Source organism: Pseudoliparis swirei, chromosome 2 (assembly GCF_029220125.1).
Source record: "Pseudoliparis swirei isolate HS2019 ecotype Mariana Trench chromosome 2, NWPU_hadal_v1, whole genome shotgun sequence".
In the NCBI taxonomy this organism is placed as follows: domain Eukaryota; kingdom Metazoa; phylum Chordata; class Actinopteri; order Perciformes; family Liparidae; genus Pseudoliparis; species Pseudoliparis swirei.
In genome coordinates this window covers 16,955,263-16,969,716 of record NC_079389.1, presented here as the reverse complement: position 1 = coordinate 16,969,716, position 14,454 = coordinate 16,955,263, and the positions used below count along the sequence as shown (strand labels likewise).

The following is a 14,454-nucleotide window of genomic DNA, read 5'->3' as shown; positions in this document are numbered from 1 at the left end:
TCGTAAAATTACATTCCGTGACTCAACAACAGTAGTATTTATAAAAAGTCATCTGTCAGTAGTTTATTTTCTCCTCCGCTACTGTTTCCGGTTGCTGGTGAAATGCATTCTGGGATATATGCTGGCCAGAGTACGCACAAGTCTCCTCTGATGCATCCTCCGGAAAGTGGGAGGATCAAGTCACATCCGGGTGTTTTGACCGTGCTTTGCGAGAAGCGAACTTTGAATTGGAGCATGTACCCGGGCTGCGACTGATTACGTTTCACGAGGACACAAGTAGAGGAAAGTACGCACAAGTACGCTGATTGAGAAACGCCGTAAGTCTGGGGGTACACATGTCCCACCCACTGATTAGGTGATCCCTCTCAGATGGTGTTGCTCGAGGCGTACCAGACCTGAAAGAGATAACTGTCTAAGGCACGGGACATAACGGCACGTTTCATCAGCAGCGACATTAGAGTTCTATTCGCCTCTAAAGTTTTAGAAAGAATTTCAGCCGTTATCCTTCAGCTCTAACTTTATGAAAGGTTTTGGCTGACATTCATCTTCCAGCATGGCTTAAAGTTTACTGCAAATAATCTATCTAACAGTCCAACCTCGCTGGCAGCATTCTGTACAACGCTCTTCTCAGAAAACATACGTTCGTTACGATCTTTTCATCTGACACATTGACTCCTGCACCTGCGGGAGAAAAATCACAATTGTGTGTGTCAACTTTTTTGTTCACACTACACAACTTACTCTCTTGATCTTAGACTCTTGAAGTCATTGTGCTTTTGACACTACAAGATTGACACACTCTACAACGCCTCATGGATATTACAAGCACACGCTGGTTTTCAGACCCTTTCAGTGACTCTGCTGGAGTAAAGGCGGCGTCTCTCCTTCTGTTCTCAATACCGTGCGCACAGATGCAGGAGTGAGTTACTATGGTTACGGGCTTCGGTGTCGCCAGGTAACTTTGCCGAGGCTTCACCCTAAACATTTTTTCTGTTTGAGCCCGATAACAATCGTATACGTGACCCTCGAACGAGAGACGGGCCTGCTCCCCGCAACATCAACAGCCTAAATACATGCAGGTCCCTCCATGACCTCTGGTGTGTGGGAGGAGGAGAGGGGAAACGGTAGAGCACCGTTGACATGCAGACGGAATAATAACATGCATTGACACTCTTCCGGTTGAGCTCATACATTATGTCAGGGCTCTCAAGTTTTGAAGACAGGCAAGAGTGAAGATAAAACATTAAATAGCCGAGTTTTTTTTCAGCGTGAGAAATACGATGTGTGGCGGGAGTGTGTGACTTTAGACCGAAATGCGTGAGTCCCACGCTCAATGCGTGACACTTGAGAGCCCTGTTATGTTTACATTGAGCAAAAAACATTCTGGTTTATCCACTTGATCTCAAAACTGTAAACCTCAAAATCACTTAATGTTGTGTGAACTGAACGCACCAATTCTGCAGCACACAAATTAAGGCTGTGTGTGTGTGTGGGGGGTGTTAATCACAGCTGCAGAGAGGGTGAGGCGGGGGTGTGGCTCAAGGAGCGGTGGGGGATGGGTAAGTGGCCTCAGCTGCGTTCACTTTGGGTTCTCTTGGTCTCATGAGAGCAGCTGGTCGAGCTGGTGACCGGGAGAGAGAAGGGGCAGCTGACGGCCACGAATAAACGACTCGTTCCTTAGAGAGCAATACAAGTGTCAAACTGCCCAAACTCCCGTGTGTTGCCCTTCCGACACCCACACGTGTGACAAAGGCCAACGTCCGAGCCCGGACACAGAAGTGGAGCGCCGGTTTCGTGGACGCGTTCCGTTGAACGAACCTGTACTGTTTCCTGGTGTCGTACCGCCCGGCGTTGGTCTCTCGTATTTTAGTGGCCAACACTCGTACGATGTTCAGGAACGAGATGAAGTTGAGCTGAGATGAAAGAAGAGAGATGGCTGCCTCTTAATTTATGCAGTCAGTGTTCGTAGTTCCTGTTTCTATAATTGATGTAAATAAATGAATGATGACGAAATCATTTTAATTGTTAATGACTTTAACTGTGTATTAATCAAAGAGCATACTCTCTGTCATGTTCACAAAATACATTTTCATGCAATTCTATGAAAATCAAAGACAAACTTTTATTACATATAGTAGGATCAATACAATCATCACCTGGAGTGAAATGTCACTGATCTGGCCAACAAACCAAACCGATCACACATCTCTCGCTTGAAATATGGACTTTGTGTGTTTTACTATCCTTCACTAAATGGATTGTAAACCAGGCAGACACATTCATGAACACAAATTTTAATTGCAAACAAACTATACAAAAATATACTATTTATAACTCAGAAACTATTATCCACAAAATACCAAAAAGTAGCGTTTAGACTGCGAACCCACCCACACCTTTAGAAATAAAATCTAACAATTTCCTTTATGAGAGTCTAATCCGATCTATAAAGATAACACACCATGCGGCAGGTGTTTCATGTTAATCTATTTGAAATTGCCTGTGGAGGATTGTAAGTTTCTTTTGAGTGGTGGAAATCTGAACTGGAGATTTAAACACAGCGTCGTATCTTGAGGAGCTTGGGATGCAAACTAAATAATTTGACACACAAACCGCTACTCTTCAATTCTATTTACAGGCTATCCAGGGAAAAGTAACTCAAATAATGTCGCACAATCAAACTCTATATAACTATTCATATTTAAAGCATGTTTTATAAAGTTGTCAAGAAAGTTAGAAAATACAAACATGTTTAGGTTCACAATAACACTAAATTAATTAGAAATGTAGATTTAATGAAGCAAAATGTTATAATTAACAGAGAGCTATATCTGACCTGCGAATATACAAACGTAATTATACCCAGTTTCCGATTTGAATATGAATAAATACTTCTGTATTGCAGTTCCAACACAAATGTAAGGTTAATGTCATTCAGCGATCATGAAGCAAGCCTGACATCATCCTCTAGTGAGCAGCTTTACTCTAGAGTGTGAGAGAAATGTGTTGACTAGCCAATTATTATAAACTGGAGAGATTATTTCACCACACGCCATGATGCCTTGCAACCCCAATGAGAGAAAATGCTTTATTAAACTAAAATATGAGCTGCTAAAGGGGACTTTCAGCCAGAAGGCGCCACTTGGTCACTAATTTTGGCAAACCGCTCAGAATGTGAGACATAAGGAGAGTTCATAATTATGGAGATTAAGTAAAAATAATTGCATGTTGGAACAGCTGATAACGGCATATTCCAGAAAATATGTTAACGCCGTTTTGTAGATCATCTATTTTAATGGATTTTTGATAATTATACATTTTAAAATGTAACTAGTGCCAGAGGATCTGATAGAAGCTACTAAAAAAGGGCCAATTCTTTGCATATTCATTCTCGTAGACAAGTTGGCTGCTCCGATGCTAAAAGAAGCCCAGAGAGGAGTCGTGCACCGTAGAGAGGATAAACTGTTAATCCTTATTCATTTGCATGATATTCATTTTCAACAAATACTGTTGTTTCATGCCATAAAGCTCATTAAAAATGTAATTAGGAAAAGGAGCATTTTCTACATTTTAGTGAATTACTTACTACTCCTCCCTTTTTAGAATAACCCAGAGATCATTAAAAACGTGCACATTAGTTTCGGTCTCGTCGTGTTTGCTTTCGTTGGCGACACTCTGGTCTGCAGCCTGGAGGCGCTGATTATTTAGTTATTGGTTCTAACAAACACAAACAACACATTCAGGTTTTCTTTAATTTAAAGAGTCTTGTTTGTTGACCTTCATCCCCATTCTGTGTTGTGCATCAGTTGTAAAATCAGAATGTTTTTAAAGTATGTATATGGACATATTATGTGGTTATTAAAGTAGTTAGCTTTACCACCCTTGAAGGAAGCCTTAAATCTCGACTTTGAGTCCATGCAGAACATCAAGTGTCTCATCGCTCCTCCATTAGGCATCAGGATATACGTGGAGTGCAAACAGTGAGGTCAACAAGCTGAATCAGTTTGAAAACTTAACAATCGTGGAACAATCTGTTGGACACTCGTACAAATCAAAAGTATGAAAGCAGCCTGCTCAGAAACTGAAAGGAGTGTCACAAGATAAGCTACTTATAGTAATCATACACAACCAAGTCAGGTTCTGGATACTATTATCACAGCATGGCACCTTCATCCTTAACTATGCTTTCACCTGATGTGAACACATGCTTTTGTATGCTGGGATTTCATAATGATTCCATAGTGTGTGTGTGTGTGCGCATCTGCTGCAATGTCCCCGTTTAAAAGAGTTGAAGCTAACTTTAGCCTCCTTAGCATTTCTTTTAACTTGTGAAGCTACAATCACACACGGCGATAACAGAACTGTATTTCACTGTATTTCACTCTTACCCCGATGGCCGTCAGAATGGGAACCTGGTAGATCCACTTAATGTTACCGGCACTTAACTCCCAACACCTGCAATTAGCACAAATCCAGAGGGAGGACGACGTTAGAATAGCTAGAAAAAGAGGAATGCAGTTGGTTTTATTCAGAAGAGACATGCAGAGAGTACAGATGTAGCAGCACGTATATGATTAAGGTCAGTTGGAAGGAGACAAATGGAGGTTAGATATACAATGTTGAAGTAAGGAGTTGTTCATATTATTCTAGATTTGTTGGTTTGTCAAAAGAATCTGAGGAAGGGTGAGAACAGATGTGTGGAAAAACTGTGGCCGAAATAAAGATAAATTATAGAAGTCTGACAATAAACAGCAGGAGGAGTCATCTCCTCTATTAAGCAAGAAGTACAAAGGGAAAAGAGAAATATTATATATTTTGCAGCTCATTGTCCCAGTTTCTCCAGATGTTTTAATTTTCTCCAATATGTATGAAATAAAAATGTAGACTGCGTTCCCATGTACTTCATCTTGGAACCCGACGATGATAAAACATAGAAAATAGGGAGCGAGCGACGGAGAGCGAGATCGTTATACTGAAAAGAGTGAAGGCGTTGGGCCTGGCACTGTCTTCACACGTGTACTATCACAAGAAAATTGTGCATCATCAACACAAACATATAGCTTCCCACAAAACGCCGGCTTCCAGGGATTATCCAAACACGATGATGCAAATGTTAGCAAATGTTGAGCAGGCGTCGAGTCTAACAGAAAGTGTACTTTGCATGTTGCGCAAACATCTCTCGAAACACAACCTCAATATCATGCAGGGGCAATTGTATGAAAGTAGATGCATGCACAGAGGCTTCCTAAACTTGATGAGTGGTACTCTGAAATATTAGAGAATATAAAGTAGATGTCGTCTCTGAGGTCTCTTTCTTCAATTTATAAAGTTATGCTTCCCCAAAAGGCTGCAAATATCATTAGGGATGATTTCCATCAAGCATCTCCTCTCTTTGAAGATAATGCTACCTTGAAGGTTACATGGAAACATGCAAAGTTGTTTAAAATAAGTACAATATGTTCCCCGAGGCTGTGAAGAGTGATACGTGTCGTTTTGTTTGTCTTACTCACTTTGGGGAGTGAGAGAGATAAAGTTAACCCAACTCACCTACATGCAGTGTGCTAAAACAAGCTTAGTGTGTCACTTCAAAGATCCAACATCAGGGAACCACCAAATGGAAAAGAAAAGTCATATTTAATTGTAGATATTTTGCTGAAGGCCAACAACTTTTGTTGTGCATTGACGGATATGTTCGAGGTCCATAATAAAGTCTCCCAAAATTCAAGAATATGCATATCTTTTAACAGGAAGCAATAAATCTTACTCGGCTTTTCAACATATTGCGACGCATAAGCCGTCTGTCCAACTCAAAACAATTCTCAGCAACTCAGCTGCATGTTGCAACTCCATCATCAGCTTGAAGGCTTCTTCTCAATCTTTGAGCACGAGTGAACTTGATAGTGAATGCTATTGGCAGCTACTTGGAGGCAGAGAGAGGTCATGTTTAGCAGGTAATATAATCACAACACAATTTATTTAAATCCGCAGTGAACTCAGCGGTTTAAGCCTCTGATGATTTCATGGCAAATAAACGAATGCAGAACAAATTAAACCATATTAGATTGTCCTGTCAAACGACTGGACTACACATCATTGTGCGTTTCTGAATTGCATGTTATACAAAATGATGTCCGTGTACACACACACACACCACACACATTGTGTGTGTGTGCATTTGGTCTGCATTTGGTGAAGGCCCCCCAGCTCAAGGAACTCTTCATGCTCCAGCATGCAAGGGCTCGTTAGTGGTGACCGTTGTGGGGAAGTCCTTTTACAGCATGCAGGCATGTGAAACTGGCTATGGATGAAGAATTATTTTATTATTGATATTTCACATCCTTTGTCTGAACATTACATTTTCTGTCAATGTTCACCTGTAAAATCAAAAGAACCAATTCAGAAAATGTTTATTATCTTTCATTAAGTATATTAATGAAGCGAATCCCTGCTGCCAGGTTCCAAGGTCATGTGGAAAGCCTTCCCAGAGGAGTGAAGGTTATTATAGCAGCAAATTAATGTCCATGAAATATTTAACAATCACATACAGGTCTAACATTTGATCTTAATATTCTTCTTCAAATCCAGTTGTTTTAATATAAAACCATGCAATATTTAATTAGATTTCAGCGATGGTTAACATGTCACCATAATTATGCGATAATTATCCAGTCTTGAAAATCTCTTTGTGTCTCGTTTCAGGACATTATTAAGCTCATTCTTCAAAATTGTCAACCTTCAAATAGTTTTGTATTTATTTATTTTGTGTAAAACAAAGAGAGCTGCATCGTGTACGACCTGCTCCTCACCTTGCATCCGCTAGCGTTGCCCTGACAATCGCCCACACGGCCACAAAAACAGCTGGTACACCTGAAATTACAAAAGCAAAAAAAACCAAATGTTGTCATCATGATGCTATTAGTTTCCCGATTCATGTTTATTGTCACATTTCACATTTCCATTTAATTTAGAATATATGGCATCAAGAAAGGAGAGGTATGATGTAATAAGTCAAAGGATTTGACTCTGAAGGAGTATTAAGTGTGTGTGTGTGTGTGTGTGGGGGGGGGGGGGGTGGGTGGAGAGAGAAAGCAAACCTTATTTCACACGTTAAAACAAAATGTTATTAAATCGTATATCGATATCTTATTACACACAATTACATTGTAAACTAAATTTGATTATTTTGCATTAAAGTTCTTAATTAAATGAGAAAAAGACAATGTATGTATTGCATTACCACAAAACATGCTATATTGTGATGTGCATCGTTACTGAGAAATTAAATGACCTACATCTGGACAGAAGGTTTTGGCCCATGTTGCACAGCCCTGGTTCTCCTGGGATACAGACCCACATTACTCAACGCTGAGTTATTGGACCTATTAGCATATAGTTGACTGTTATAGAAACGAAAACCTCGACACACAGATCTGATGCCGTTTATTTTCATCACCCATTGTGCATGGTCCCAAATAATTTTTTTACATTCTTTTTAAGGGCATCACACAATTTTACGATTCACATTTTGGCATTTAAACCCATTTTTTTCCCTTGCACTTTAACGAGGGTATACAGCACAAACTCTTAACAACTCTGGCGCCATGTCTTAGTCCCACCACGTTTGTTTTGTTTGTATGTCGCCTTTTCTTCCTTAGAAATGACCATTACATCCTGAAGGAGACACGATTTCAGTTCAAAAGTGTGCCTTGTGATTATACTGTGCCTCATGTTGGATGTGACCAACGATTCAGATATGGCTGATCAGCCCAATAAGACAGACCTTCAACTTGTCAAATCAATGTTGCAAAAGGAACTGTGGATGGAAACTTGGGAGGAAGCCATGAACATGGCAACGGCGATGTCTGCCTTTACTCTGTGATTCATTTCAAGGTAAAATAAAACACTGGCTCCATGGGAACAGCATCAGCACGGCCAGCCAAACAGTCACTGCTGGTCCTGAATGAGCGCTGGAAGCGGCTTCATCCAGACACTCATATATGAACCCAGACACGGGGCGCTTGATGTTCCCACATTTGTGGTATTTCCACAACTATTATAACGCAGAAATAGTTAATGTCCCATGGTCGATAGCGGAAATGAAAACCGTTTTACAGGAATGTGACCTGGTAACTAGGGAATTAACCACAAAGCGTTGCAAATATTCAATTCCAACCGCTGAAATCTTTCTTTGGTAATGCAGAAGGACATGAGGTTGCTGGGCTCTCGCATAATCAAACAGCGGACACGATAGCCAGGTCAACTCCTTCTGACATTTAATAAGTGGGACCCCAAGATGGCGCGATTGAGATTCTGACGTCACGTGAATACGCTCTATACAAAGACAGACCGCGACCCCGACCGTACCCATTACTCCCTCCGCCAAAGCGGTTGTGTTTTCCGTTTGGTCTTTGTGCGTTTCTCAGGAGCGTTACAGAAAAACCTTTGCAGCGTTAAACATAAATATTGTGACAGGCCGTGGCCTCAAAAGGAAGCCTGCACCCTCTGCGGGTGCCATTCCACTTTTCCGTGTCATCTCACACACTAACAGCCTTTTGACAGGTGTCATCGAAGAAGCGGTGCATCAACGCTCGAGAAAAGCATCAGTTGCATATGTCAGCCAGCTGCCGTCTCTTGACACATCGGGTACGATCTTCTGCCGTTAAATGACACAAGTTTCACGACACGGCCTCAGAGAGACATATAAATACAACCCACTGCGCCTTAATAACTACAGATGGGTTAAATGCAGAGATTACATTTCATATATGTATACAACTATATGTAATATGACGATAAAAGTCTCTTTTCTTGAAAAAGCTCCACTAGATTCTATTGTTTTTCTTAAAGTTTTGTCGAGTTGCAATTCATTTTGCTTCCAGTTCACTTTCATTTCACTAATTTATTAATTTATAAAAAAACATTGTAATTTATAAAAAATTACCAGCATCGCTTTGGTCCGTCTAGAATCAATTAACCTCTCTGGATCCATACTGAACTTGTGAAGTATGGATGTGTAACTTATTTCCAAACTAGTCAATGGGTATTGATGAAAACAATCTTTGAGGGTAAAAGGCACCGTGAAGAAATGCCCCACTCCAACAACTATGAAGACACACTTCATATTTACATTTCAGAAATTAAAGGAACGAAGAGCATCAACACTAGAAATGCACATTGTTCCACCGCAAGACCGACCATCAGCTGCCTCAACCGAGAGTCCTGAAGGGTTTACGGTTTGGTCGTGGCTTTTTGAGTTGTTAATCTTACATTAGAATTCCAGTCAACGTGATATATAATGCATGTAATTACCTGTGTGGCTCCATGGATATGCATCTTAAAACAGGAGCGATTGCATGGGATTGTGTCTTTGCGAGACCGGCCTCTCAGAGGAAATGCCCCTCTATCATCCGAGTATGGCAGCTCCCCATGAATAATCAATGGAACTTAACCTGGATGACAAGCTTCCCCTCTTTCCCATCTCCCTTTCAAGCAATAGATTATTCCACCAGCGGACACATTTTATTGAATGCTGCATCTCGTCTATTGCTAAACAAAAAAAATAAAGAAGAGGGGAAGAAAGCAGAGACAAAGAGAGCCTTTTGTGTCGGAGGAAAGTGCAGTGATGTCACCATAATCTTACATTGATCTCTGGGCGTTAGGGCGTGTTTATTAATGAGTGTATGTGTCAATTTCACATGAAATATATAGCAGACGTTTCGCCTGTGCACAGTTTTTTTTCAACAGCTAGGAGATGATAATAATAATCATTTATTTTATATAGCGCTTCTCTAAACACTCGAAGTCGCTTTATAGTCCAGAGTCCAGTAGTCATGCACACACAGTCATCCCGGTGGTGGTAAGCTACATCAGTAGCCACAGCTGCCCTGGGGCAGACTGACGGAAGCGTGGCAGCCAATCAGCGCCTACGGCCCCTCCGACCACCACCAACTTTCATTCATCCATACGAACCGGGGTGAGGCTGCGGTGCATGTCTTTATGATGAGATGATTTACCTCCCATCCCCAGATTAATTCACACTATCGGACAAAAAAAAGTGAGTTCTTAGATCTCCAGGGAGAAGATTGAGGGGCGGATGTATAATAGGACAGAGCTGTTTTCAGACCCGTCGAGTAAAGTTCCATCCCAGTGTTTTATCCTTTTGAAAAGATGACACCAAGCAGGCTTAAGATACCTTGTGGATTCTGTCACCATTAGCGCTATGGAGCAATGTTTTAATTAGAGGGTCTCCATTCTGTTGGTTGTCATCATGCACTCGCACTAGTTCCAGAAAGAATATTTCTGTTTTATAATTAAAGCAATGAATTTGACATGCATGTTGACAGCAGCGATCTGTTGGTTTAGGCTTTAAAAGCCACAGAATCACTTCTCCATCTTTGTTCCCTCTGTAGGTAACAACTGCCTTTGTTATTCCTTCCACCATCTCCATCATTGCATGAGTAGTAGTTCTATTTTTCCTAAATCCATACTGATGTACACTCAATAATTTATTTTTACTTATAAAGATCTAATTTTTGTACGAATAATTTCTCTAATATTTTAGAAAATTGAGGAAGTAGGGATATTGGTCGGTAGTTATCCATGTAATGCTTATCTCCATTTTTAAATATTGGTATTACCTTTGCTGTTTTCATTTTATTAGGAAAAATACCTTTTTGAAAAGACTGATTACATATATAGGTCAGAGGTCCTACAATACAATCAATTACTTCTTTAATGATTACCATATCAATAGAAAATATATCAGAAGATCTTTTGTTTTTACATTTTTTTTTACAATTTCTATTATCAGTTTCATTTACCACACAAAGAAATATGGAATTTAAATTGTCCTTAATGAGGTTGTCAAACTGATCTTTGTTATCAGGCACAACTATTTTTTGGGCCAGAGTAGTTCCAACACCCACAAAATAATCATTAAAATCATCAACAATACTTTTTAAATCGTCCACTTTCGCATCATAGCTATTTAGAAAATAACATGGAAATTCAGATTTGTAGCCTTTATTTCAGATAATCTGATTGATGACTTTCCAAGTTCTTTGAATATTGTGTTTACTATCCTCAAGTATTTCTTCTTCTGTGATCTCATAATGGAAGTCAGTTTATTCTTATACAACTTATATTTTCCTTCACTTTCATTAGTTCTCTGTTGTATATATTTCTTATAAAGTAATTTTTTCTTTTTACTTTTAGTCATCCATGGCTTTCCTATATATTTATTATTTACCCTACATCTTCTAATAGGACAATGCTTATTATATAACTGCAAACATTTGGCGAAAAATGCATCATAGGCCTGATTTGGGTGATCAGTATATACCTCATTCCAGCTGTTGTTTTTAAGTTCCATCTTGAAGGCCTCAATTCTCTCAGGTGTTCTTATTCTTATCAATTTACAGGAAGGTTCACTTAGGCCAACTGAACAGTTAACCTTTAAATTATGGAGGATCACAAAAATGATCACTGATATCAGTTAAAAACAAACCACTTGTTACTTGGTAATGTATATTTGTAAAAATGTTATCAATAAGTGTGGCACTTTCCTTAGTTACCCTCGTAGGTTTATCAATAAGAGGCCAGAGACCAAAGCTAAACATTGCATGACAGAAATCTGTTGTTAATTTGTGTTCGTTCCATTTTAACAGATCAATATTAAAGTCACCACAAACAAAAAGGGATTTATTTTTAGAAACTTTACCAAAAATATCAACTCCGGTTTTCATAAATTGGTCAATGCAGGAACCAGGCGTTCTATAAATACAAGTCAAAATTATTCTCCTAAAATTAGTAGAATGAATTTCAATCGTCAAACTCTCCATAATATCATCAACAACTGTGCTATCGATTACTTTACATTGAAAGTCTTTCTGTACATAGAATGCTACACCACCACCTCTCTTATTGATCCGGTTTGCTGTGTACATATCGTACCCTTGTAGGAGAAAGTCAACTCCCTTTTCATTTGTTAACCAAGTCTCACTTAAAGCAATAACTTGAAATTTGTATTGTAATGATTCTAAATAGTCTTTAATTTCATAAAAAATTGAATAAAGACTTCTACTATTAAAATGAATGACAGAAAAACCATCCACATTTAGATTATTAAACTGATACTCAGTATAATATTCAGAATTTGATTTATAGTCGCAATACAAATTAGCCTCAGGATCAATGTTATTTTCAAAACTAAATGATTTATGTTCAGTCATTTAGAAAACTTTGATTTAACTTTTTTTTCTTTTTCTTCCTGTGACAGCTATATTCCAATCCAACCATTACCTGACATGATGGCAGATCTTTATATACATACCACTCTTTATTCAGGATGGGGTGGAGGACAAGTGCTGGGGCGACACAGCCCCTCGCTCCCTAGGTGGGTGGGTCACAAGGCGATCATATCTTAAGTAGGCAATGTCCCCTCTAGCCCATGCCTCTTTAAGTTTAGGCAGAAGATCTCTTCGTTTCTGCTGTACAGCCTCGGAAAAGTCCTCATTGATGTAAATCCCAGGGGCGGTCTTCTTCAGTTCCTTTCTGCTCCTCAAGATTAGCTCTCTGTCCTTGCAGTTTAAGAACTTGACTACAATGGGAGATTTCTTGTCAGCTCTATGATCTGGCTTTCTACTGCGGTAAGCCCTTTCAATATGCATGGCTCCAGCATCCAGCTTTAATTTTTCAGAGATCAAATTGCGGACTTTACCTTCAGTATCAGCCCAGCTCTCCCGTGCTGATTCCTCAATCCCTTCAAAAATCAAATTGTTTCTTCTCGACTGATTTTCGAGATAGTCAGCCTTGTTTTCCAACGTGACAAGACTGTCACAAATGGTGCGCATACCACTTTCAACGGTGTCGTGGTCACCAGAGGCTTTGGATACATTAGCTTTAATCTCATCTACTTCTTGCTGGGTGTAATGAATCCTGTCCTTCATCTCCTGTACATTCCTGTTCATAGAGTCAAGACGCTCGTTGGTGGAGTCCAGAATCACCCGGACAAACTTATTAAAGGTGTCAGTTTGTCTGTCAAAGTCAGTTTTATTTGTCAATTTTCCATATGTGCAAACATACAGAAGATCGAAATTGCGTTTCTCTTCTGTCCAACATAAAGTGAATTGTGCAACATAGAGTGCAAAAATAGTAAAAAACATGTAAACATATAGACAACATAAAGTGCATAGACAACATAAAGTGCAAAAATAGTAAAAACATGTAAACATATAGACAACATAAATTGTGCTAGCAGCATTCAGACATGTGAGTCTGAAAGAGGACGGAGTGGGAGGATGGGGAGAGAGTTCAGCTTCCTGACAGCCTGGTGGATGAAGCTGTTGGACAGCCTGGTGGTGTGAGCCCGGAGGCTCCGGTATCTCCTCCCAGAGGGCAGGAGGCTGAAGAGACCGTGTGAGGGGTGGCAGGGGTCACTCACAATCGAGGTCGCTTTGCGGGTGAGGCGGGTGTTGTATATGTCCTGCAGGGATGGGAGGGGGGGGAGTGAGGCACCCATGATCCTTCCAGCTGCCTTCACTATGCGCTGCAGGGCTTTCCTGCTGTGGTCTGTGCAGCTTCCGCCCCACACAGTGATGCAGTTGGTCAGGATGCTCTCGATGGTGCCGCGGTAGAAGGTGCACATGATGGATGGGGGGCTCCCTGCTTTCCTCAGTTTCCGGAGGAAGTAGAGGCGCCTCTGTGCTTTCTTTGCCAGCGATGTAGTGTTGGCTGTCCACGAGAGGTCCTCACTGATTTCCACCCCCAGGAATTTGGTGCTGCTGACCTGCTCAATGTCCGCACCGTTGATGGTCAGTGGTGGGTGATGGGTGTGGCCTTTCCGGAAGTCAACAACGATCTCTTTGGTCTTGCTGTTGTTGAGCAGGAGGTTGTTGGCTCCGCACCACGTGGTCAGAAGGTTGACCTCCCTCCTGTAGAGGGTCTCGTCATCCTTGGTGATGAGACCTATCAATGTTGTGTCGTCTGCAAACTTGACCATGTGATTGGTGCTGTAGCTGGTTTTGCAGTCGTGAGTCAGCAAGGTGAAGAGCAGGGGACTGAGCACACAGCCCTGAGGGGCCCCTGTGCTGAGTGTGATGCTGCTCGAGGTGTTGTTGCCAACACGTACTGCTTGTGGCCTCTCACTCAGGAAGTCCAGCAGCCAGTTACACAGCGAGGTGTTGAGCCCCAGCTGGTCAAGTTTGCAGATTAGTTGTTGTGGGATGATTGTGTTGAATGCTGAGCTAAAGTCTATGAACAGCATTCTTACATAGGAGTCTTTTTGTCCAGGTGGGTGAGGGCTGGGTGGAGAGCAGAGCAGATTGCATCCTCCGTGGACCGTTTGGCCCGGTATGCAAACTGGAAAGGGTCCAGAGTGGGGGGGAGAATGGATTTGATATGCGACATGACTAGTCGTTCAAAGCACTTCATGATTATGGGGGTCAGTGCCACTGG

General features: G+C 40.8%; 1 protein-coding gene across 1 annotated transcript in view; it reads right to left on the bottom strand.

Annotated features, from left to right (window-relative positions):
* The window catches only part of pth2ra (parathyroid hormone 2 receptor a), a 42,935-nt gene that overhangs the window by 8,648 nt on the left and 19,833 nt on the right, over nt 1–14,454 (bottom strand). Inside the window, exons 8-10 of the mRNA XM_056426372.1 lie at nt 6,807–6,867; nt 4,389–4,455; nt 1,819–1,913 (exon numbers count right to left, since the gene is read on the bottom strand). Coding sequence (XP_056282347.1) covers nt 1,819–1,913; nt 4,389–4,455; nt 6,807–6,867 — 223 coding nt within the window. The remainder of the gene's footprint in view (nt 1–1,818; nt 1,914–4,388; nt 4,456–6,806; nt 6,868–14,454) is intronic.